This window comes from Lutra lutra, chromosome 2, assembly GCF_902655055.1.
Source record: "Lutra lutra chromosome 2, mLutLut1.2, whole genome shotgun sequence".
Lineage (NCBI taxonomy): Eukaryota > Metazoa > Chordata > Mammalia > Carnivora > Mustelidae > Lutra > Lutra lutra.
Genome location: NC_062279.1, coordinates 180,347,766 through 180,375,339, shown reverse-complemented (window position 1 = coordinate 180,375,339; position 27,574 = coordinate 180,347,766). Strand labels below are relative to the sequence as shown.

At 33.8% G+C, this 27,574-nt stretch overlaps 1 protein-coding gene across 1 annotated transcript in view; it reads left to right on the top strand.

Annotated features, from left to right (window-relative positions):
• Positions 1-27,574, top strand: part of GABRG1 (gamma-aminobutyric acid type A receptor subunit gamma1) — a 71,170-nt gene that overhangs the window by 27,645 nt on the left and 15,951 nt on the right. Inside the window, exons 4-6 of the mRNA XM_047719211.1 lie at positions 3,730-3,797; positions 23,326-23,546; positions 24,379-24,461. Of these exons, the coding sequence (XP_047575167.1) occupies positions 3,730-3,797; positions 23,326-23,546; positions 24,379-24,461 (372 nt within the window). The remainder of the gene's footprint in view (positions 1-3,729; positions 3,798-23,325; positions 23,547-24,378; positions 24,462-27,574) is intronic.

Genomic DNA, 27,574 nt, shown 5'->3' with positions numbered 1-27,574 from the left:
ATACAAAAGTGAGCCAGAAGCTACATAATCGGCTAAAGATATCTTAGAGTAATTTGACTATGTCATCTAAGAAAGCATGGTTAAACATAATTATGAAGAAAGTATTTTTAAAATCTGTTTTATTTTGTACCTTCTGATTAAAAACCGATTACCTATTTCTACAGTTGGCTGTCTTCAATTTTGCCCTAGCTATGTGGAAGTTGAGTGTGGAAACTTCATTGATCTCACTGCTTTCTTCTTTTTAAATTCTTTTTTGATTCTTCTTACTGTTCTCTGCATTTTCTTTAAGTTGCTCATAATGTCCATTCTTTCTTATATTCACTCCCTCCCACGGAGAGTTTATCTTATATTCTGTTGAGATACTTAAAGCAAAGTACTTAGAATCACAATGCAGAAAGAGATCTTGCAAAAATAATCCAGTGTCCTCTCTACCTCCTTTCCATCTCTCAAAAATGTGATTTGTTATGGTAATACTTTTTTCCCATCATTGTTTATCACAAAAAAGGAGATCTTTCATCTCCATGTGCGTTGAAGAATTAAACATAATCTCTGCCTTCATCCTAAAGATCATTTAATGAGCCTGGAATGACAATTTCTTTTTAGTGTCCTTTTTTATTTTTGAATGAAATCTGATGTTTTCTTTTTGAAATATTATTAAAATCCTCCAATTGAACAAACTTTGTATTGACAAAATTATAGAGCTAAGAAAATGTACTCACTCTACCAAGAAGCCTGTATTTAAGTGATTTCAGCCACAAGTATTATTCGTAGATGAATCAATAAAAGTGGTAATGAGTCATTATTAAGGAACAATGACAGTTTTCTGTTGTTTTCCTCTTTAGTATATATTTTGAAGCATACAATCTCTAGCTGGTGTTTTAAAATTAATCTGACATATTTTAGTTCACTTTCAGGCTTATTCTTCCTCACGTTTTGGGGCTGAAGTTTAAAGAACTAGATGAAATACCAGCAGTCCCAAGTTAAAAAATGGAGTACATAATAATTAAGGACATACTTATAGTTTACAAATATATATTTATTAAGATATTTATTGAATATCTTCATCAACAGCAATGTTCTACATTGGACTCAGTAATGTGATTCTTCTTTTATCCTATCGCAGATGAACTTGATTTCTGTTATTCGTGAAATATTTCAATGTGGCTCATGCCCTAATGCAAGAGTTTATATTTTCCTAATATTATATATATGTCTCATGGTTGATTAAGGAAATATTGGTATTAGGAAACCAGGATAGATGACTCATATCTAAAACGTTCTATACTATAAATGTGAAAAGTATGACCTATAAATAAAAATGCCCCCAGGTATCATTTATTTATCTGCATAGACAGTATTCAACCCTTACTATCATGCAATAAAGAGGTGTTCAGTGTTTGTTGATTTATCAGATGAACTGAAAAAAATCTAATTAAATAAGTCTGGTACGTTGCACTTAATTGCTTATAACTGGAAATAAATATACTTACAAATGGAACTAATAAACCTATTTTTTTATTAATTAGCTTTCATAAAATCCATTCTATAAATCTAGCTAAAACTAGCATAATTATCTGATATTTATTGGCTTCAATTCACAATCAAAAATAAATGGCAATTAAAGGAATTCATCTCAGAAGTCATCAGCCTAAGTTAAATTATAAAGCCTGCTATAAATCACATGACATACTTTTATTTAAGAAATCTAATTGTTGTCTAGCAGATTGAATTACATTGTCATGTATTGTGTAGGTCTAGAGACCTATACTTTTGCATACCAAAGCTATTTTTAACAAATCTTATTTACTTTTTTAACTAAATAACGTATATATACCACGTAATAAAATCTTTACTTGAAGAAAACCAAACTATGCAAATATTTTAATGTTTTTCTAAGTGTAATTTGTTTTATAATTGCAAAAGGATATATATATATACTTATAATATATTATATATTGTAAAATTATATACTGTTTTTTTCAAAATACCTCAAGTTCTCCACTGAATTCTTGCCAGCATCGGTAATCTGCCAGATTGGAAATTTCCAAGACAGGGGACTTGGGGCTGAATAGAGACTCTAACAGGCAGGCTTAACTATGTTAGAGGGGCAAGTGTGTCCTTCCAGGTCAAACATAGTGTCTGAATTTTAAGAATGATAAATATTAGTCCAGAAATAAGAAATCAGATACAGTCTATAAAGGAGAACTGAGTAAGTGTTACTAAACATGCCCTTTATTATAGAAACTTTCAATCTTCAAGGAGGCTTATCTGCTTTCTTTTGTTTGCATCATCTCTAAATAAATCTCTCTGAGATATGACTTTTTTTTCATAAAAAAATAGTTTTCTTCTTCTTGTCAACATTGTGAACCCTTTACATTCACTCTTTAATAAGTATTTGCTAAGCTAATAAATGAACCCTTTATATTCTATTTGGTGGGACAGGGGAATAAAGCAAACTATATGAAAATATTTTTCATAATAAACAAAAAATCATCATCTAATATGGCAGTATTACAGGTATTCATAAATCGTGTCATTTGATAATGATAATTTGATAAAAAAGGCTGATCTGCACTACACATTTTGACAGACTATAAACATACTGATATACAGTATATACCATTTAAGTATATACCATTTAAGATGGACTGGGAAAACACAAATGGTAATATACACAACATAATAGATGAAATCCATAGAAATATCTATACAATATACTCTGCGAAATTTAAATAAAATGCACCTAAGTTTGAAGCCAACATAAACCACTTAAAGGAATGTTATTAACAGGGGAGAAAGAAGTAAGAACAAATATTTATGAAGCTCCTCATAAGAATCAGAATCAGACTTAAAGGTAAATACTTTACATTCTCTCCTTTAATCCTCATAACCATGCTTCGAGTCCCATTGGTGCTAGAGCATGCTTATACCAGCTCACGATAGCTACTTATTAGATACTATCCCAACTCTGCATTCAGTGACTTCACATTTGTATCCTTAAACCAGCCATTGTGGGAATATTTACCCATGGGTATCGGCAAAAGCTACAAATCAGGGCTTCTCCCGGATCCACTATGGAAGAAAGGCTGTTGAACAGTTACAAGCACACAACTGATAGGCATTAAGTAGAATTGCGTAATACTTAGATACTAATATTCATTCAAATTCTAAAATCCTAGCATATTGCAGAGAGCAAATTATCTAGCAAATTAATTATTAAATTAATTTCCTTAATTTTAATAAAGGATTTAGATATTTATAACATTTTTATGTTGTATGCTAAAATGTTTTTAGGAATGCCTGTGTGACTCAGTTGGCTAAGCATCCAACTCTTAATTTCAGCTCAGGTCATAATCTTATGGTCCCGGTATCAAGCCCCAAGTCATACTCCACACTTAGCATGGAGTCTGCTTGGAATTCTCCCTCTCCCTCTCCCTCTGCCCCTCCCCTTGCTCATGCTCATTGTTTCTCTAAAATAAAAAAAAATAATCTTTAAAAAATGTTTTTAGTGAAAAATGTTGACTTTTACATACATAATTGACTTGTGAACTGAAATGTTCAAAAGACATTTGTGTTTTTGTAATGGGTGATGTTTCTTCATTTCCTAATGAAGAATATTTTATTATTTAAATGATAAATGTTATTTATGAAGATTTATTTAAAGCTAAGATTTACTTAACACAACCTCTGATCTTATTTTTGACCATTCTTTATGTTGGTATTTTGCAGTGAGGCCCACTGTAATTGAAACTGATGTTTATGTAAACAGCATTGGACCAGTTGATCCCATAAATATGGTGAGTGATGAGCATTAAAAATAATTGTCTGCCATGGAGTTCTTGAATATATACGCCCAATAATAGAATGAATATATGGCAAATTCTGATAACTTATCCTGAAAGAATTCAGGGCAACTCTGAAATGACTATATGCCAAGTTCAGGGACTAGTGCTAAAATATCCCTTATCTAGGAACGTGTAGCCTTTTACTCCAGTGAGCTGTGTTGGTAGGAACTATGTTAAGGCATGAAAAATTATCACCTGATCCATCAAGAGGAGATCCCTGAAGAAATCTGGAAAGAGATAACTAGAAGGACTGTGGGGAAAATGGAGAAGGAAAAGGATTTACTGGAAGAGCCAGGGGCATGCACAAGGTCATGTAGGAATGCAACAACCTGATAAGATCAGGGGAACCTCCAGGAGTTTTATAACACTGGAACATAAAGTACAAGTAAGGAAGTAAGACTGACAAAATGCTTATGGTCCTTATTAAGGAGGTTCTTCCGAGCCATAATAGGAAATGTGGGTTTTATGAACTGTATCCCCTTAGATCAGAGAAATGATGGAAACTTTTCATAAGGAAGGTATCATAGGTGAATTTATATTTTTAACAGATCACCCTTCTAACAGTGTAGAAGATAGACAAGACCATTAAGAGGCTTAGAGACACCAGTTAAGTGGTTGCTGTAGTTTGGTTAGTAGATCTTCTATTCTGAGGTAATCCCAAATTCATAGTCTGAGATACTAGAGTTTAGGGCTTCAACATACGAATTTTAGAGGGATACTGTTCAGCCCAAAACACCATCCAAAGACAATTCTTAAAACTGATTTTCTCTCTTACCTCATTTATTCATTAGTACAACAGTGAAACCATCCCTTTCTTATAGGCCTTAAGCTCTTTTTTATCTGAATAGCCATCATGCCTAACAACTGGCTGTGTGTGCTGATTCCTACAGTATTACTGTCAGCCCACATTTTTTTCTTTTACTTAATATGATGGTCACATGATTGTCATTAACTGTCACAGCTGCCTCATCAACTACTGTACTGATGGCATTTTGGCCACAGCACAACTGACATCTTTGTCTCCTTGTTGCAAATTAATATGACTTGGCTGTGGAAATAGGTTGAATTTGAGAATTGGAACTGAGAAGCTCTCAGGAGAAAGTTAGAGCTGCAGCAAATATTTGTCAGAAATTAGCTGAACCTCTTAGAGATGGGAACAACAGTCTTACAGTAAAGAAAGAAAAAAAAGGAATAAATATCAGACCTTAAGGAACACATACATTTAAGGACCTGAAAGATGAATCTGAAGTGATAGAAGAATCAGCAAGGTTGTCAAGAAGATGGAGGTTAAACAGGGGCAAAGAAACCAAGGGAAAGGGAAGTTCACATACATTTTTGAGTATTTACTCTGCCCCAATTGAATTCCTAAACAAATTGCTGACTTTTGTAAAGACAAAGCATTCTATATACCTGTGTATATTAATTTAACATTATGCAAATATGAGATTTTATAAAGGGATACATCACTAAAAATGCTAATTTTCTCCTTAGGGGAATGTTAAAATGTTTAATTTCTAATTAACCAATGAAGAGGATAAACCCATTAGAGCTTATGACATCTACATTTGCTGAATTATATATGTTTAGTCTTGGGCTCTTGTCTTTAATTTAAATAAGTTCATTTAAAAAACGTGGTCATTAAAATAAAAAATAGGATTCAAGGCTGTATTAGTAATCCAGAGATTCTTTATCAAGAAAGGCTACTGAGAAACTTCTGTGATGATCTTCCTGTATCAAAGTTTCATGGTATCAAAGATTTAGTTTTCCCAGTAGGCAAACTGCACACTTCTAACCTTGGCCAGTGATAGTTTTTTAAAAAGCTAATTAAATGAAATTGCTATTAAAACTAGTGATATTAAAGCACATACAAGAAAAAAAGACATAGAATACTTGATAGTGTTTATTAAAAGAGAAACATTGTCTTACTGGGGATGAATAAGGAGCAGTTTACATAGAAGACTTTTAACTAAACAATGTAGGAAAATTAGAATTCAGTTTTCATAAAATGAACAAAATTGCTTTGAATATGAGTGTAATCAAGCAAACAGATTTGAGTGTAATTAAGCAACCAAGAGGATAGGTTCCCCTCCCCTTAATAATTAATACAACTTAAGTTACTGGTAAGGAACAAAATTAGGGTATTAGCTTAATAGTTTATTTTCTAAATTAGCCAAAATTTGGCTTCAGGAAAGATAGTTATTTCTTTTTAAGCCTGGCTACATAAAAATAATTTCTTTTTAGATTACTGATAAGACCTAAAACAAGATTATTCTATAATAAGATATGCTTTTCTTTACTTTTTTTAAGGTTAGATTAATGACTTCAGCCTTCATGTCACTATCAAAAAAATAAGATATTCAATAATTGAACATTGAATAAATGTATAATTTAGTCAATAAATAGATTAATTCTGTAGTTTACAATTTGAGAATTTAAATTAATGAATAACAGATGTATTAATGAGGACTGAACAAGAATAAAGTAATTTGGGTAAAGGCTGTTCAACTATGTGTGCTTTAATTAAAACTCTGTGTTATGTATGAGCACTAAGTAATATACAGAATTGCTGAATCACTGCATTATACACCTGAAACTAATATAACACTGTATCTTAACTATACTGGAATTAAAAATTTTTAAAAGTTAATAGTAAAAAAAATCTTAAATATAAACAGAAAAAATATACAATCAGAACTGAAGGCAAAAAAAAATTAATAAAGGTTATTCACCTGGAATTAAAATGTTTTTTTAACCTTTTAATTTTGGGGGCTTTGGAGAAATTATGTGATTTTACTCTTTTGGGTAAGCATTTCAAGATAACAAAACAATTGCAGCTTACCCTCTGACTAGCTAAAAGAGCATTCAAGGGGCATAGCAATTCTCTGAATTAAGTCAAAATCAATAAGGCATCTAGGGAATCCAAGATGAAATTATGGGTAACTAAGAAGGCTAAACACAAGGGGAATAAGGGGCACCTGGGTGGCTCACTTAAGAGTCTGATTTTGGCTCAGATCATACTCTTGTGGTCCTGGGATAGAGCCCCACGTTAGGCTTCCTGCTAGGTGGGGTGTCTGCTTGTCCCTCTCCCTCTGCCCTCCCCCTTCCCCACCCCTCATGCTCACTCTCTCCCTTCCTCTGTCTTCTCTCCCAAATAAATAAATAAATACCTTATATATATAAAAAAATACATAAGGGGAATAAGTATAGAAACAGCAATAGATGAAAATTCCTGGTATAACTTGGAAGAAAAGGCCAAGTGGCTCTGCATGAGGTGGTGGAAATGGACCAGGCAATTGGGTAGGCCCTCACCATGATCTCCCTGGAAGACACACTGACCATTGTCACTGTGGACCACTCCTTATGTCTTCATTTTTGGCAGGTACACCCCAGGCAACTCTATCTTTGGTCTGGCCCCCATGGTGAGTGATACAGACAAGAAGCCCTTCACTGCCATCCTGTATGGCAATGGGCCTGGATACAAGGTGGTAGGCCATGAGCGAGAGTATGTCTCCATGGTGGACTATGCTCACCGCAGTAACCAGGTGCATTCTCCTGTGCCCTGCACCATGAAACCTATGACAGGGAGGACATGGCAGTCTTCACCAAGGGTCCCATGGGAAACCTGCTGCACACCATCCAAAGCAGAACTACATTTCCCCCACCTGATAGCTTAATTGGCCTACATCAGTGCCAACTATGACCACTGTGACTCAGCCAGTTTGGCAAGCAGGCCGTCCCCAGGACCCCTGTTCCTCCAGCTAGCCTTGTTCCCTTTGGGCATACTTTTTTGAGCACCCATGGCCTGGGCACCCACTGACCTATGACGGATGGCCAACCTTCCTCTTTCAGCACTGCCCACAACCTGGGAGCCCATATCTCAAGGGCCAGCTAGGTTGGGGTCTTAATAGCCAATACAGCTGCCAGAAAGAGGACCTAGGAAACCAAAGACCAGTGCCTGCCTCACTCCCTTCTGGAATCCTCCACTGGGGCCAGACCAGTTCCTGGCCTCTGGCCTCTGCTTCCTCCCTCCTGCCACCTTTGGTCAACAGAGTAGTTGTCTCATGGGTAGGTGGACAACACAGACTGCAGAAATTTTCAAAGCATCTTATTTTTCCAGCAAACGTATTTTACAGATTGGAGGACCTGGAGCTTCCATGGAATATTCTGGATCTCCTTTCCCCTCTGGAACCACCAGGCCCCACCAGACTCATGCCCCTACCTTCAGAAGAGACCAAGTCCTTCTCTGCAGGATGGGAGTTTGCTCCCTCACTCATTCCAAGGTCTCCCAGGGCTCCCAGAAAGTGAACTCCTTGGACTGGTGATCCCACCCCGGGTGGCATGGCTGGGAAGAGCAGCCTAGGGAGGCAGACACTTCCCAGCTCTCAATATGCATGCCCAGTCCTCTCTGAAATGACACTCCAGTTTGGAAGGGCAAAATTATTTTTCTCTTTTTGGTGTTGGTTAAAAGGCGACACAAAACACTTAAATAAAACTTTCCAACACAACACAACACAACAACAACAACAACAACAACAAAAACCTTTCTGAATATTTCTGGCAATAAAAAATAAGGAAGAAAATTACAGGTATAATTTGGACATGGGCTTACTTATAGAAACTGGTACACCCTTATATAGTCCAATATTAAGAGATTACTGATAGGAGCATTTGGAAATCATGGGCCCAGAGAGAGAGAGAAACTCAATGACCTGGAAGGATCTAGAAGGTATTAGGCTAAGCAAAATAAGTTAGTCAGAGAAAGGTAAATACCACACAATTTCACTCATATGTGGAATTTAAGAAACAAAACCAATGAGCAAAGGGGTGGGGGCAGAGAGAGAGAGAGAGAGAAGCAAACCAAGACACAGACTCTTAGCTATAGAGAACAAGCAAAACTGATGGTTATCAAAGAAGAGGGGGAGAGAGGATGGGTGAAACAGGTGATAGGCACCAGGTGTGTATGGAAATGATGAGTCACTCTGTTGTACATTTGAAACAAATGTAGCACTGTATGTTAACTAGCTGGAATTTAATTAAAAACCGGAAAAAAGAATGAGGTCCCAGTTCATGTCTGAAGAATTTACTTTGTATCATTCTAACTGCCAGAGTGATACATCACATAGTCCCAGAGTACAGAGCTGAAGCTGAATAGATTCTTCCTGTTTTAAATCGCCATTGGTCTTGGGAACAGGGGCAGAGCAGAGGAATCAGGGCGCCAGTGATGAGGAGCACAACTTAGAAAGTAGCGGGGACACCAGCTGGGCTGAATTGCAAAGTAACTATTGGCTGGAGATGACTACAAGATGTTTAGCAGGACACAAACCCTTAAGTAAACTAGGCAAAAACCAGGATGCTTTCCTCATGGCTAGTATAGGCATATTTAAAAATAATCCCCTCTTTCAGATTCCTTTTACCAGAAAAGGAAAATAGAAATATTCCCTATAAAAGAAAAGCAAAATACTCTTTCTTTAAAAAAAAAAATTACATATTTATTTGTCAGAGATAGAGAGAGGGCGAGAGAGAGAGAGTGAGGGGTAGGCAGAAGGAGAACAGGCTCCCTGCTGAGCACGGAGCCCAGGGTCCTGGGGCTTGAACCCAGGGTCTTGGGACCATGACTTGAGCTGAAGGCGAGGCTTGACTGACCTACTGAGGTGTCCCAAAACAAAACACTCTTAAGCAAAAGTATATGTAGAACTATAAAAGTCATAAATATGATTCATTATGGAAAGGACATAAAGGATTTCCCAGCCATCAAATTTTGTTCCATTCATTTAAGTGGGTTGACCAAGTATCAAATGTGTGTGTGTGTGGAGGGGGTGATGTTGAGGGGGTATAGTTAATAATCTGTGTAAAAATGGTGAGGGCTGAATTTTAGGTCTTTTTTTACTTTATCTTATCACTCATGTTTGATAATAAACTTCCCAGACATATAACTAGTGTTTAAATATTTTAGGTATATTGAGAAAGCTGGTGCCCACACAGAGATTTTTTTAAAAAATTTCTTACACTGCAAGGAACACATTTTTTCAGTGTTTCATGCAATTGACGCTAAAGTTCAACTGGTCCCCCCCCCCCTCCCCCCCCCCGCACCGTCATTCTCTCTCTTTTTTGTCCCTGCTGCTTCTGGATTCAAGGAGAAAATGCCTTGGGCATAGTTTCTACATGTCAAAGAAACCCTGTTTATTTCTTTTACTATATTAACAGGAATTAGTCACTCCTCACCATGTATATTAAGTTGAGGAATTATGAAACAGCAAAAGCATGGAAAATATATGTATATATACACTTTTGTATCTGGATAATTGATCTGTATATGCTAATGGAGGGAAGACAAAGAGTTTTTGCTTTCTTGGCTATGATGAATTGAAGTATTTAAAATATGCATTTATATTTAACGATTTTAAGTTTATTTGATTGGTTTGTAGAATATCTTAAGACTTGTTTCCATGGATTTAATTTTTTTATTTCTGCATATTATGTTAATTCTTTTGGCATTAGATACTCTAAAATCTATTTCTTTTCACAAGCTTCATCTTAAAACAGCATAAAATTTAGGTATTTTTTTGATTCAGCACTAGGAGAGATAAAATTAAAAATTATAAACGAATGAGTGTTATTTTCATCTCTCTGCTTCTTTGATCCAGTATGTTCATTTGCCCCATACATAGGAAGCTAAAGTTCTAAGATTAGAAAATTAAATTAACCTTTGAATCTCAAAACTTATTAAAATAATTTTATTATTTCTTGATGTAAAAAACTACATTTTAATTTTTACTGTGTGGTTTTGTTTGTCTTATATTTATTTACTACCTGTATTGTGACAGTTGGTGCATTGGCTGCTAAGTTATAAAAGATATGACCTCCTTCCATCAGAGAAGCATAACACCTAATGGGAAGGATGGTTAAATAATGCAAATCAGATCAAAACAGAAGGGGAAATGCCAGGAAGAATGCCATGTACGAACCTATACTTATTTTAAGTTACAAATGGTGACCTTATAGTTTTTTTTTCTTAAAAAAATCATATTTTTTTTCTTCTTATAAAAGAAATACATAATAAAATAAAAGAAATATGGGAAAATTAGAAATTCCATTTAGGTCAAAGGAAAAAAATATTTAGATTATTGTTATCCAGTGGTAAACATTGTTACTATCATTTTAATATCTTTATGTGCATAGTTTTATAAATGCTCTATTATACATACTATTTTGTAATTTTTTATCTTTCCACTTATTATATCATGACTGTTATTCCACTTAATTACTTTTTAAAAAAATCATTAAGTATTGCATAATATTAGGGGATGTATTTGTACCGAAATTTATTAATCATCCATTATTTAACAATTGGAATGTTTCCAATTTGTTGTAATTAAAAGTAATGTTATCAAAATCCTTTGGCTACCCATAACTATTGCCTTAGGATATGCATATAAACACCTTTGAGATCTCTGGTACATCTTGGTCAGATTTTGAAGGTGTCTATTTTGAATTCTTTTCTAATGATATGCCTCAAGGTAGAGATTCCCAGGTTAGCTCCAATTTGAGTCCTTTTTGAATTACTAAATACAGAATGTTGTAGAATGAGCCCCTACTGCTTGGTAAATCTGGCCTCAGGCTAGGCTTAAAAGGGAAAGTTCTGGTAGAATGATAGTTGTTTCAACTTGTGACTTTCATACGTGATTAATAGCTGGTTTTAGACTTGCTTTCTTGCCAGCTGCTCCAAGTCACTATTTAATTTTTGATAGTTGACTCAGACATACTCTTGATTCTTCTTCTTTTACCCCTTTGCTTGAAATTGTATTATTTGGGTTATATGGTACCTACCTGAGGCTTTCAATACTGAACCCAAAGTTAATAGACAACCGCTTAAATTGTTTTGTATCTCAACATAAAATTTATTTATAGGAGGAGAGTGACTAATGTTAATACTTTGCTAATAATATAAAAAACATAACAAAACAATAAATGTCTAAGAAAAAGCAGTTTTCCTCACGTAGTGGTACTTCGACATGGCCTAAGGTAACTTTAAGGGGTTAATATTACAGGCCTATAGAAGACTACATTCTAAAATTGTGTAGAGGCACATATTTTAGTTGAATGCTAAAAACCAAACTTCTCTTAAATACACACACACACACACACACACACACACACACACACACACACAAGTTCTCATATGCTGATTAATAGAGGGAGCTTATAATTAGAGAGATGGCAGCCTACATGGTTCAGTTTGAAGAAATGGTACATAAATTTTCCCATCTGTAGATACTGACTGCAAAAAGTGTTTAAATGCCTTAAGGTTCACAGTTAGAGATCTATTATTCTGTATAACAAGGCTGTCTCTCTCTCTTCTACTTTCTTCTTCTTTTTTTTTTTTTTTTTTTTTGGTATACAGAAAACTAGTGGATATAATATGTAAATGCATTGAGGAAGGGATAGAATCTTGTCAAAAATTTCCAGACCTTTATAACCCAAACTATATAAGAAAATAACACTTTTTTTCTTTATAAGAAAAATCCAAATTTTCAGTCATCGCTGCTGGAGATTCTGATTCAGTAATTCCTGACAGGGACTTGGAATCAGAATGTTGAAATGGCCTTCAAAGACTTCTAGTCAACCAAGTTTCATGGCCATTTCCTAAAACCATTTTCAACAATCAATTTAGTAGAAATTAAGCAGGATTAAATGAAAGCAACAAAAACACCTATATCTCAGAAGTATTTTTATAAGGAAGGATCATTGAAAGACATCTTGTCCATTTTAGCCTTTATCCTTGTTTATGTTTAAATCATTAAGTGCTGGGTGTTATATGCAAATAATGAATCATGGAACATTATATCAAGAACTAACGATGTACCATATGGTGACTACATAACATAATAAAAAGATAATTTCTAACATTTTATAACATTCTCATGATCAACAATGTTCTAATGATCACCAGACTTTAGAGCTCAGGATGACGGTAATAACGATCTTGCCTTGTGCCTTCATTTTTCCAGTGAGACAGAATAAACTTGGTCAGCATTATATTCTAGAAAATCACAGATTTGGAACTATGGTATGATTTCCTGATTCCATTCAGCCAGTGTTCTTTACACTACATCACAACCTCTCACTACAATACCTTCTTTTGATATATCCGGAACCATTTTGTTGATTAACTGACATGTATTTAAAATTGTACATATAATTAAAAGACAATGCCTTTGCTCTCATTCAATGTGTTATTTTTAGATTTTTTTAGTGGAAGGGATTTTAATAAAATACTGAAGATTTAGGTCTTAGATTGGCAGTGAATCTGAACTAATATCAATTGCTCTGCAATTTAATTAAAATGTGAAGGGGAAAAGACTTATTTAAAAGTCTTAACATTTGATCTTTTGTAATTATGGAAATTATGACAAATTTCTATAATAGAAATTCTGCAAATTGTGTGCTAAACCTTGGATTTTCTCATAAGAACCCTCAGCTTTGTGATATGCACAATTATATCCAAACGACTGAGGTAAATACTGGCAGTCAGTGCTTCTAAAGCAGCACAAACAATGCTATTCTAGCAGCAGACTGAGTGCCAGAAAATTCATTTTCTGCATTGAGAATATGGACAATGGAAAGAATCTATAAAGTGGTAATTAATATAAATAATTTAAAACATGAGACATGCAAATTCTCTCTAAATATATCATTTCCAGATATAATGTTCCATCTTGCTTAGATAAGAAGACTAATTTTAACAGCAAGAAATGTTTCTTTCAGCTTTACTGAGATAAAATTGACAGATAAAAGTTGTATATATTTTAGGTGTACCACTTGATGTTTTGATATACATACACCTTGTGAATTGATGACCATAATTGAGCTAATTAACATATCTGTCACCTCACATAGTTACCTTTTTTTCTTTTTCTTTGTGTGTGTATGTGCATGCATGTATGGTGAGAGTTCTTAAGATCTAACCTTTTTTTTCTAAGATTTTATTTATTTATTTGAGAGAGAGAGAGTGAGGGAGAGACAGAAAGAATCTGAAGCAGGTTCCACTCTGAGTAAGGAGACCAACACAGGGCTTAATCCTACAACCACAAGAACATGACCTGATCTGAAACCAAGAGTCAGATGCCTAACTGACTGAGCCACCCAGACATCCTGAGATCTATCCTTTTAACAAATTTCAAGTACACCAATTTTGAGGAATATATTTTTAATGCAATGTAACTACAGATTCAGGAATACTTGTCACACTAAGACAACGGAACAAAGAATGTAACTATCTAGGAGTGAACCAATCAATGGCAAATATTACCCATGTAGATGGAACACAGATGTTCATTCGTGATAGGCCTTCTCTAGGAAGCAGAGTCCTCACTTGAATATCAGTCATGTGTTGCGGAGAATTCCTTACCATGCTTTTAATAGTAAACATGAAGATTATTTCTTTCCAGATGTCATGCTGTGTATTTATAAGTTCCCCAATTAGATTGTAACTTTCTCTCACAAATTGCAGAGGTAAAAGTATTGGTATAACTCTAGTTTAGATCATAGACCTATGTAACTATGAACTCAGCCATGAATTTATGAGATTTTTGGCCTTGAAGATTAATTCTTGAAGATTAATTCAAATGCATTATAGACAGCAGGGATTAAAATATATGTATCTCCATTTATCCCATAAATAACTATTTATGGTCTTTTATATGCCAGACACTATTTTTAAGAGTTGAGTTTACAGGTCTGATCCTGCCTTTTTTTTTTTTTTTTTTTTTTTGGCTGAATGAGTATGGGAATGTGATATAAAAGTGTTGATTAGAGCAGTGTGGTGATATGACTTAATATTTTCAGTGAGACTATTATCCTTCTGAGTGAAGGATAAACTATACAAAGTGAATTGTGGAAGCAGGGAAACTAGTTACAAATAATTGCAATAATCAAGGAAAAATCTAGTGATGGTGAAACAAATGAGAATTTGTCAGATTTTGTAAGTAACTTGAAAACAGTGATGCCAAGGTATTTTGAAGACCAGAGTGGAATTGTAGAGAAAAAGAGGAGTCAAGAATGACTCCAAGATTTTTTCACTGAAAACTTGTCATTTAATGAAACAGAGAAGAGAGAGAAGAGATTTTTTTTTTTGGAGGATAATGAAGATCAAAGATTCTATTTCAAAATTTTAAGATTGAGGTGTCTATTAGCTATCCAAATGAAAACATTAAGGAGGTGGTCATACATGCATGTTGGGATTTCAGGGGAAGTAGTTGCATTTGGAATATAGCTTTTGCATTCTTCAGACTACATATATGATACTTAGTCATGAGATTGGATGAGATTATCCTGAGAGTGGAGAGAAGGGGACTGTTATTAAACTGAAGCACTGCATTGCATAGGCATATGAAAGAGGCAGGGGAACTAGCAAAGGAGAATGAGAAGGAGTGGCCCCTGAGGTGGGAGAAAAACAAGACTCGGTGTCCCAAGTTTTGAGTGGGCCAAATATTTCATGAAACAAAACTGATTAACTGATTCAAATTTTGCAAATGAGCTAATAATATGAATATTTATAGCTTTCCAGAAGCTAGGTAATTTTTATGACTTAAAATCTTGGTATTGAAACTAGCTGTCTCTATACATGAAGAAATTTCCTCAAAAATAAAACTATGTCTATAAAATGTTCCTGTCTTCCAGAGGAGGCATTATATGGCTGTGTCTCATAATCTTTATAATGGGAATGTTTGCAAAAGCTCTGTTTTTTTTTTTGTTGTTGTTTGTTTGTTTGTTTTGTTTTTTTGCAAAAGCTCTGTGTCTCATAATCTTTGTAATGGGAATGTTTGCAAAAGCTCTGTTGCCCCCTTTTAAAAATGATATGAACTCTTTCCTTCATTATTATGACCACAATATTATAGAATACTTGCTATGTGTGAAATCATTGTTTTAAGTAATTTATGTTAAATATTAGCAAGAATATTATATACTATGGACAACAGGGATCCGAGAGGAGGAAGTGAGCCATAAAGAGCTGGGAAATATATTCAAAGCAACTGATAATTGTTATATTCAGAATTCAACCCCCGCAAGTCTTCCCAATGGTAGCATTCATCTTTAATCACTACACTAAACTGCCCCCTTCTAAATGCGTTCTCAACTCCAAATTTCCATACTGAAAAAATTTGGACTTTTCTTGACTATATGTTAGGTTCTTCACTTGGGTGCTTTTTCTCCCGCCATTTAAGTTTTTGTCTTCGTGCTTGATGCAGCTATGGTGAATCTAGAAAGCCTTTCTTTTGTCTTCTAGATCGTCTTTTGTTCCTCACTTCAGCTCCCTGTGTTGCAGATGGCACACACTTCATGTGTGTATTTGTGCCTCTTTTATATCTATCTCAGAAAAGCAGAATGGCATAAACATCCTTTTGATGCCTATGCATTAGAGAATTTCCTAGAATTTTTTTAAAAAGATTTTATTTATTTGACAGAGAGAGATCACAAGTGGGCAGAGAGGCAGGCAGAGAGAGAGAGAGGAGGAAGCAGGCTCCCTGCAGAGCAGAGAGCCCGATGTGGGACTCGATCCCAGGACCCTGAGATTATGACCTGAGCTGAAGGCAGAGGCTTAACCCACTGAGCCACCCAGGTGCCCCTAGAATTTTTTCAAGAAATTGTCCTTCCATGTGATACTCAGTATCAATGGGACATAATTTTGATGAAATTTCTCAAGGCATGTCTAACTGTGGAAGGTTAAATTCACAAATTTATAAATGCCTAGAGGACCTTATTGTTTAAAATTTGAAGATCTGAAGTAATGGATTTCTCATGGTAGATTGATAGAAAGAGATATTATTGACATGCCCAAGACTTTTCTCATCCTAGCATTAGATGCCCTACATGAGGACAGCCACAACTCTTATTATCCGACGAATGGTACAGGGGTTAGGCAATATTGTATATTTGATCCCATGAAGTAATTTTAAGGCAGGTAACATTTTGGAATTACTTTGCAAAATATATGACATAAATAAACATAAATCATATGACTTAATTTGGGAGTCCTTCAGTTGAAAATAGAATTCCAAATTTTATTACCTTTATACAATGCCAAAATTGAATCTGAGAACCGCTTAACAAGTGGATATCTGTATGGGGCAAAAAATGGCAGTCTATGTGTTCTGAAGCATATTTGGCATTTGAAAGGACCAAAATATCTCCTATTGTTATCCCTCTGCATGGATTCTGAATCCATTGACAAATATGCATAGAAGACAGGCAAACAAACCTTTCTAATTAGTGATTAAAGTGGGAATGTAGAATGGGGTTAAGAATCTGGACTCCTGGCTTTGTCAGCACTCCTGTGCACCTACTGACTTTGAGAGATTATTCTGATCAAGCTTGGAGTTCAGAGAATGAAAAAGACAAAAATTTCTTAACATTTCTTAACAAATTTTTGTCTCTTTTTCATATATATATATATATGTATATATATATATTACATTTAGCCAATTGAAAAATATGGAACAGACTTCTCTGAGAGGTAGAGTGAGTAAAAATGCAAAATGAAGAATGTAAATTACACAGAAACATGAGCAGGGGAAATATGATTCTTCGTACCACAAAAATTAGTCATTTTAATTTGTCTAGCAAAAACACATATGTATAATTTTTTAAGACTTCCCAAAATGATGAATGTCTATTCCTGCTGTTACATCTCTGTGATGGTCTATTTTATGTGTTCACTTGGCTCTTAGTATCCAGGTATTTGTCTAGATGTTGCTGTGAAGACATTTTTAGATGTGAAAATCAGTAGACATCCTTTTATAATGTGGATGGGCTTCATTCAATCGGGTAACACTTTATGAGAAAAGACTGAGGTCCTCCAGGATAAAGAAATTCTGTCACCAGACTGATCTCTGACTCAAGACTGAAATAAGGACTCTTCTCTGTTTTTCAGTTGGATGGCCTGCCCTGCAAGTTTTGCCTTTGAAATCCTCACAATTTCCTGAGTCAAAACCTTAAGATAAATCTATTTATTCTGTCTTTCTGTCTGTCTGTCCATCCATCTATCCATCCATCCATCTATCTTGTGGCTTCTATTTCTTCTTTTTTTTCTTTTTAAAGATTTTATTTATTTATTTGACAGACAGAGATCACAAGTAGGCAGAGAGGCAGGCAGAGAGAGAGAGGGAAGCAGGCTCCCTGCTGAGCACAGAGCCCAATGTGGGGCTCGATCCTGAGACCCTGGGATCATGACCTGAGCCGAAGGCAGAGGCTTTAATCCACTGAGCCACCCAGGTGCCCCTTATGGCTTCTATTTCTCTGGAGAACCCTGACTGAAACAGGTTCATAAGAATTGTTCCCCCCACAGATTTTAGGTTACTTGTTATATACATCTAGAATCTAATTCTATTTTCTCTAGTGTATTATAAACTTTTTAAGGACTGGAAATTTTTTAAATTTTTATCCTTTGTAAGGTTTAGCTATCTGTGATTATTTAAGTTTGATGTTTTACTCTTTCAAGTTGTATATTGAATATTATAGAATAAATATCTAATAGGAAATGCATGATTAAGTATAGTACATAAAATGAACACATGAAGTATTAAGACTTTCAGTTCAGCAATACATGGGATGGAGCTCTGTCTAGGTTCCAGAGTCAATTATTGGTAATTGGTAATTTTAGATAATTGTTTTCAAAAACTCTTCTAGATTTAGAATTTCCTATATATCGGAGGAATGCACATTCCCTGATGGTCAGAAAACACACTATTCCTTTCATTACATATGACTTACATTCTTTTTTCCCATTATGCCCTACATTTTACCACCTTTACTTCCTCCCCACTTTTATTATTTGACCCCGGCATGTATTTGAATTTCATATATCCTTCAGGGTTCAGGCTAAATACAACTTCTATCATAAAGTCTTCCTAAAGTTTCCTCTACTGTTTCCATTTCTCTTTAACTGTACCTTTCCTAGGTTTTATTAATTTCTAATTTTTATTTTATATTTAGTGTATTCATAACAGGTAGAATCCACTTTCATCTTTGTAAACCCAGAACGACAAAGAAGTAACTTAAACACTGAAAAATATTTGTTAAAAAATTAATGATGAGTGCACATGATGCTATGTTCTTTTGGAAATTTCCATTTAGAGACATAAAACTTAAGATCCCAAAAGTTTGGTAACGGAACCCAGGATTCATGTCTACTTTTTAAATATCTCTCAGTGTTTTTCTGGATGAATTCAATGGTTTATACTGATAAATCATCTTTGTTCCATAACTCTTTTTCTATTTGAAAAATAGAATAATACCAAGATTTTACTTACCATATTGTGTTAGTATCAAGAACCAGTGCTTTTATAATAACTGAGCAAAGTGGAATAGCCACCTATGAACTTTTACCACTAACGTGTTTGTACTGTGGGCTAGCTGTGCCTGTACCCTTTTTTATATGTCCGTAGCCTTAGTATCTAATGTACTCTAAACCATTATTTGGCCCAGCATGCTATTTTGGGCACGGGAATAGCTAGTTTAGGGAGAAATTAATGCCATGGTGTGAAGACCAGATCAGGATTAAACAAATTTCATTATGAGATTATGCACTTATCTTAATTCCTTAGGCAGGTCTGCATTTTGTGTAAAGTTTCTTCCATTAGTAGAAAGACAGTAATATTGAATTAACTAGTTCTATTAAATGTGAGACATGTGCATGATTGCAAGTCTAACCATGTAGTAAGAAGACTGTGGGACACACACATTCATCAACTATGTTTTGATTTGATTGAGTTAGAAATCAAGATGACTCATTTCTTCACCTTTATTCACTCATGCTGTTTTCTCAGCTAACTTGCAAGAAAACAAAGTATCATAATGTACATTGGATCTTGAATGTTAAATGCCCTGGTCCTTATTGCAAAATGCTTATACTGGACACTATGGTACTTATTGTCCTGAGTAAATGGAGATTCCCTTTCATATTTCCTTTGCTTATTTCTTATGCAGATAATTATAACCTCTAAAGAAGAACATGAGGGACAATAGCACAGTTTGATCATTTTCTGGAAGTTACACTAATACAAATGAGTAAATGAAATTGGATTTTTCGATTACATATAAAACAGCACAAACTTTAATGACCTTCTTATCTCAGTGAGGCACTTATTAAGGATTAGCAATTTAAAAGAGCTTGGAAGTATTAGCATCTGCATCTGCAAAGGGTTTAGGAAAGTTGGATTATCAAGACACATGCTCTATATCTTTCTCTTCTTGGTCCTAGGTTGAGGGAATAATTATGGGTAGGAAAATTTTCCCGTTTCCCCCAAGACTCTCTGCTCAGAGTTTGCTCTGTAGAAATCATAACTCTTTCAATGGAGATTAACACTTTATCAACAGGTATTCTAAGAAAGATCCTATCAGCTGCTAAGCAGGATTCTACTTGCTAAACCCCACTCCTATACATGTTAGTTCCCTCTCAAGTGCAGCCTTTAATGCTCTTTTAGTTAGGAACAGGGCAGCCAAGCATACCTATCAGGTAGCATGATGTTCCTTTACCAACCAATGTTGGATCTTTGCCAAGACATAATCCTAGCAGTTATGTAAGCCTCATCCTTTATCTTAAGCAGTTTCTACTGTTTGATTTCATACAAAAGTACAAAGTAATTCTGCCACATAAAGTTATTAAATATTCTTTTTAGGATCCACTATAGAATGAGTATAAGGCTTCCTTCTATTTGCCTTTACTATTAAAACCAGAAAGCGTGTGACTAACAGAGGTTACATTGCTAGATTCTGAATGGTTTTTTAGATAAATTATGATTTATTTCAAAGCAAAGACATCTGGCCTGAGAAGCAGGACATAAAAATAAAGGTTAAAGATAACTGTTGTAAAGCTGTCCAAGGATTTTCCACAAGATTCAGTGAGAAAGTACACCAATGATATTTTATGAGGGCACATTGGCCCACCTAAATGCATGTCCAATCCATTAATGTTACTAAATAAGATGATTAAGCATCTACAGAATAAGTATAGTTCATCATTATTTCTTATGCAATATGTTTTGCAGTATGACTCAGCTTGAATTATGAACAAGACTTTCAGCAAGTTGTTGGTAATGGAATGTATAGAGCTTACCTGGTTGCAAAGTACCTTCAGCCTCTATTCCACAGCAGTTTGATTCAGTGTCATTCCATACTAAGTTGGAAAGAACTAACTTTTAGTCATCTCTCTCCCTAAATTACTCTGGCAACCTCATGGCAATCAAGACTATTTCAGGAGGGGATCACAATGCAAGTGTTTTTGTGTTTAAGGACTTTATGTCATGTTCAATGACACATAATAGAGGCTAAATATATGGAGAGATTACTGAATAATCACATATTACATTATAATATGGACATATTATTCATAGTAGTTTATCTATATTGCTTAACCCCTTTATAAGCACACTCATACTCAATTGCATAATGTCTAGGGCTTTGTTGGATTTTAAATAATTATTAATATGTATATGCATTTCCCAAACTGCAACACTGTTCAACCAAAACAGATAAGATGATGGTGTTTAAAGATACAAACTTGAAGTAAGTATTTACTACTGTTAATAATGCAGAATACAAAAAAAAAAAACCTTATTTGCAAAATAAGTATTTACTACTTATAAGTAGTAAGTAAGCCATGGAGATCTAATGCACAGCAGAGATTAATACAGACAGTAATATACCATAATTATGTAATGTGATAAATATTGCTACAATGGCAATCAGACTACAGTATATAAATGTATCAAAGTAGCTTTATGTATGCTGTATGCTGTCCACCTTAAATTACATAATGTTACATGTCAAATTTATTCAATAAATAAAGAAAAAGAATAAAACACACAAAAGAAGGTTTTCCTTTCCAGTCTCTATTTCTTCTTTATTCCATTTTCTCCTATTCTAGTCATGTAAATTACAATTATAAATATCTTGCTTGGAAATTAGGATTTGACACCACTTCCCTATTAACAAGTTGACTCCAGTCTGTTTATTTATTATTTTCCTTACCTTTTTTCATTTATTTGTCAAACTCCCAATTATACTTCCATTTCTTACACTAAATATGTCCACCCATGTAATTGGTCAGTTGCTGGCATTGTATCAGGAGTGAGCAACCAATCTCTCCCACCAGAAGTAACTTATATAATACCTCATAGTTTTCAATTTACTCTTTTATTTCTCTTAATATCAAAGTTATACACACATACTATAATCACTTTCCTCAGTAGCATTGGTAATTACTGCATTCTTATCTATTAATTTTATTAAATCAAGTTTAATGCTTTAATATGGCAAGCATTTTGTCAGTGTATAAAAGTAGATAATACCTAATCACTTCCTCGAAGCTTCTCTCATTACCGCACAATTTCCTCTTTACAGTTACTTGCTGATAATGGGTACAGCCTGTGCTCTAATCCTGGCATCCATCAGGCCCCACTAGGACCACCATTATATGTGGTTGTTGTGGATGTGGATTTGGGATTCAGTCTGTGGTGACTCAGTCTCCTTATCGTCTGCTTATTTACCTCTGTGATGTGGGGAGAATCATTTTACTTCTGTATTACTCAATAAATGTGATTTTATTTTATTTTTTTTAAAAGATTTTATTTATTTATTTGAGAGAGAGACAGTGAGAGAGAGCATGAGCGAGGAGAAGGTCAGAGAGAGAAGAAGACTCCCCGTGGAGCTGGGAGCCCGATGCGGGACTCGATCCTCAGACTCCAGGATCATGACCTGAGCCGAAGGCAGTCGTCTAACCAATTGAGCCACCTAGGCACAATTTAAAATTGTGATTTTAAAATAAAGATGATAGCAATACTTATTTCACAGGGTTGCAAGTAAGGTTTTAAGGATGGGATACATGCAAAGTTCAACATAGTGCTTGGCATGTTATACCCATTTAATAAGGGTGTGTGTGTGTGTGTGTGTGTGTGTGTGTGTGTGTGCTTTGTTTGAAATATTTGAAGACCGTGAATCCACATACTTGTAATTAATTTTTTGGATAAAAGACAATATAAGGTCTTTTAGATAATTTGGTAAGCATTTGCACGTTGATTCTGTACTTATTTGTGATTTTTTAAAGCTTCAGCTCCATGTAAATATCACAAAATTAATATAATTGTTGACATTAAGATAATTTGTTTTTATATCAAGTGACTATATCTCATGTATTGTAAAATCTTGAGTAAAATTTACAGTGTGACTGGGAAGCAGTTATGTAAGTAATATAAGTAATAACCTAGTTATTACTAGGAATTTTGGATTTTATTTCTATGTCTCAGGTAAAAAATTAAAGAGAAAGGTTAAAATAATGCCATACTTTTTTTTTTTTTGAAAGGACTGAGTTTAAGAGTTATTTACTTACAGAAACTTTATAATGTAAAAATTTAAATGTCTGAAGAAAACATCTAGAATAGTGACTTTACTCTTATAGGTTGTTACCCTTCTTTTTATCTTTCAGGAATACACAATAGATATAATTTTTGCCCAAACCTGGTTTGACAGTCGTTTAAAATTCAACAGTACCATGAAAGTGCTTATGCTTAACAGCAATATGGTAGGGAAAATTTGGATTCCTGACACATTCTTCAGAAACTCAAGAAAATCTGATGCACATTGGATAACAACTCCTAATCGTCTACTTCGAATTTGGAATGATGGACGAGTTCTATATACTCTAAGGTAATATTATGGAAAAAAATGTAGTTGCTCTAATTTGTTTTCCATACTAATACTTGATCAACTCACAAATTTTCCTTTTTCAGTTTTACAAAGAAAGAAATGTTGAGTTCCTTTCATACACTAAAATCTAAAATGGTGGAATATTTTGGAAACTTTCTTTTTTAAGCTCAGAGTACCTGGTATATGAAAGGGACTAAAAGCAAAGGGGAAAAAAAAAAAACAAACAAAAAAACCTCTTGATATCCTTCTCTTCTGAAACATAAGAGAGTGTGGTGTGAATATTATGTGTTTTAATCAATAATGCAAATGGTTGACTGAGATTTTCTCTAGGAGCCAATCCTGCTATAAAATTCAATAATGTAGTAAAACATTCTTAAGAAAGGATTAAATGAAGATTCAAGTTTATTTGACTCATTGTCTTGAACATATCATCATATCCTTATCAAGAATCATCCTAATCTTATTAAGAATCATCCTTAATGGAAAGAAGTTTATGGAAATTTAATGGAAAACAATCACCATCCTTAACCATGTATGCTCTGTTAATTGCATGTGTGTGTTTGTTGTGATCCTGAAGTATAAAATTTAAACTGTAAACAGAAATTGTATAGTGTCAGCTTAGTTGGCTGGAGAGGAAAATCTTAAAATTTTCTTACTTGTGAATGCTATAACATTACCACTTAAAACTTCAAAACATTACAATTATTATTATTTTCTAATATATCATAGTCTGTTATTAGAGACCAAAATAATTCTTAAAAATTAGACAAAGGATTTTTAATGCTTTAAACTATTTCCTATTATTTAATATTTACTTTTTTCATTTGAATAGATTGACAATTAATGCAGAATGTTACCTTCAGCTTCATAACTTTCCCATGGATGAACATTCCTGTCCACTGGAATTTTCAAGCTGTAAGTGACAAAATATGTAATCATTTTATAGAATTTTAGCCTTAGATTCTGTTTATTTAAAAGCATAAAATAGGGGCGCCTGGGTGGCTCAGTGGGTTAAAGCCTTTGCCTTCAGCTCAGGTCATGATCCCAGAGTCCTGGGATCAAGCCCCGCATTGGGCTCTCTGCTCAGCAAGGAGCCTGCTTCCCCCTCTCTTTCTCTGCCTGCCTCTCTGCCTACTTGCGATCTCTGTCTGTCATATAATAAATAAACTCTTTATTAAAAAAGTGTAAAATAAAATGAAATAAAATATAACATAATTTTAAGAAGTGTGGATTATGTTCGTCTCTCAAATAAAATAATTACAAATGACCTATTTTTCTTGCTTTTAAATTAAAAAGTGACAATAAATGCATAGTAATTGTATATTTTTAATTATATCATCTTAAAAACTTTGGGTTTATCCAAGTATCTTTTTCCTATTTTGATTAAATAAAGTAGTCCTGAAGATAGGTTTGTGTTCAAATGTTTTAACACTGCTATGAATATAATATTGATTCAAATTTTATCATCTCCATGAGGCAAGATTTATCTTTATTACATTGGATTTTAAAATATGTTTCAAAGATTGGTTTGGTGAATAATATTTACTACATGAATAGCAAATCTTTGAGAAGACTTTAATGAATGGGAAAAGCCTAGGTAGAAATAAGCTTATTTTATTCAAAAGAAAGATTGAAACACAGAGATATGATTAGAACTAAATAATTTGAATATAAAAAGTATTTTGTTCCAAGAAAATAATTATCTTTCTGTATGAATATCGATTTTATTTCATATTTACTCACATTTACTTAATTTTTATAAAAATGTTTTTCTAGATAATATATAATTGAACGAGTCTTGAAACCATGTAAAATGAGTTTAAAAAGTGTTACTGCCTATATCCACAAATTACTATTTTCATTCTATTGAAACTTGACTTTTTCATATATCACATTCTACTGTTTATTCACTATAGATTTTGTGTATTCATGAGTATTATCCTACTTAATCATTTACAAAATTCCCAATTATCTCTTGTTGTTTCTATTAATGATTGTCTTGACTTTTCTTAAGGATTTTTGTCTCATTAAAATGTCCTTTTAAATTTATAATCTATCTCACTGCTTTAATTTTCTAACATTAACTTCTCAATGAATAAAACACCCAAATCATAACAAAGACTTGATTAATCCAAGCACTCAAGGAATAGTTGAAATGCAAATATTTGAAAATGTCGTTATTATTATACTTGCCTCCTAGACACCATGACTAAATTCTTAGTGTGATAGTTCTTTGGCTTTGATTGTCATTGCTAGAAATTAATAATCTGCCCCTGTGAATGTAATTGGTTATCACTAACATAAACATAATAATCATAGCTAACTTTTCAGGTATTCAACTCGGATCCAGCAGAGAATTAAGGTTTCTATACCTAATACTTCACAACAAATATAATCAAAAGATTTCAATACAACCCCATTTTAAAAGTCAACATCATGAAATTTAGTATAGTAAAATAACGAGCTATTTTTATTTGTGCCCATTTCCTATATACTATGACTATATTCTATTGCATTGATAAAGATAATCTTAAAAAGTACAAAATATGGAAAAGCAGAATGGTTAGAGCCCTATAAAACAAAAAGAAGATGTGAAAAAAGAAAAGAGGGAACAGATTTTTAATAAGTTAGAGGAGAGATGTGCTATTTCATTGAATGCTGATGAGGTGATCCTGGTACAAAAGGATATAATGTTCTGGAAATGTTTTAAGTTGATAGTGAATTCTGTTCCTGTAATGTGATAGACCAATACTTTTGTTGAAAACAATTTAAAACTTTATGTTATTAAAAATCTTCTCAAAAACATGGAAGTGAAATCCCCAGGAAGATATTGAAGCATAAAAAAATGAAGCCAGAAAGGTTATAGCCAATTTTGACCCAAGGACATTTGCCAAACAAGGTAAATTTGAGCTGTGACTTTGACAGCCTTGTGGATTAGAGTTCTAATAGAACATAATTTCTACATACAACTGGGATACAAAGGCTGGACGCTTAGGGTAACATGAAGAAGCATCCCCTTCTATATACACAGATGTGTATACACACACATACACACACAAAACCACTAATGCCTAAAAGAAAAGTTGACTCTGCAATCAGCAAACTAGGGTGAAGTAACTCCTTGAGAGGATATAATTGCAAACCCACACTCACATGAATTTGCAGCCCAAATTTCCTTCACTTGATTACCAAGGATTTTTCTTGGTGGCAGGAAAAAATTATTTTTTTTGAGAGAAGGCACCTCCATGCTAAGAAACTTCTAAGATGAAAAAACATTTTCAACGCAAATAACAATGATCTTGTATTCAGGATATAAAACTAATTCAGACTGAAAAAGAGAGAGAGAGATGGAGAAAACCCAATAAAGACATATGTGATTCAACAAGCAGTTCTCCAAAGAGGAAACCTAAGAATCCAATAAACATATGAAAAAATTACTAGGTTTCATTCATAATCAGAAAAATGTAAAATAAAATATGCTTCCAAACCAGTAAAAATAGACTGTCCATATCAAGTTAAATGAGAATATGGACCCAAGTATACTTTCATACTCTGGCTGCTGAGAAAATTTATTGGTATACTCTTTATGAAAAGAAGATTGGAACTGTCTCATAAATTATTATGAGATGATAGAAATTATATGTAACCCATGACCCCAGCTATTCCATACCTATATATATGCCAAAGAAATTTGCATGCATGAATTTTGTGAGTATGTATAGTAATGTTACTAGTAGTAATGTTAGTATTGACCAACAAGAAACATTATAGGTGTCTACACCAAAAAAATAGATAAATTTGAGAACATCTTTATAATGGAAAAAATGTACTAAAGCTATATACTTCAACATGGGTGACTATTACAAATATTGTATCAAAATAAGTAAAATATAAAGTAATGCATCTAGTATGGCAACAATCTAGAATTCAAATAGAATGTAAAATAAACTATGGTTTAGAAACGCATATCAGAAAATCAATAACAGAAACACAAGGGAAGGATTTCACAGAAATCAAGTTAGTGGTTA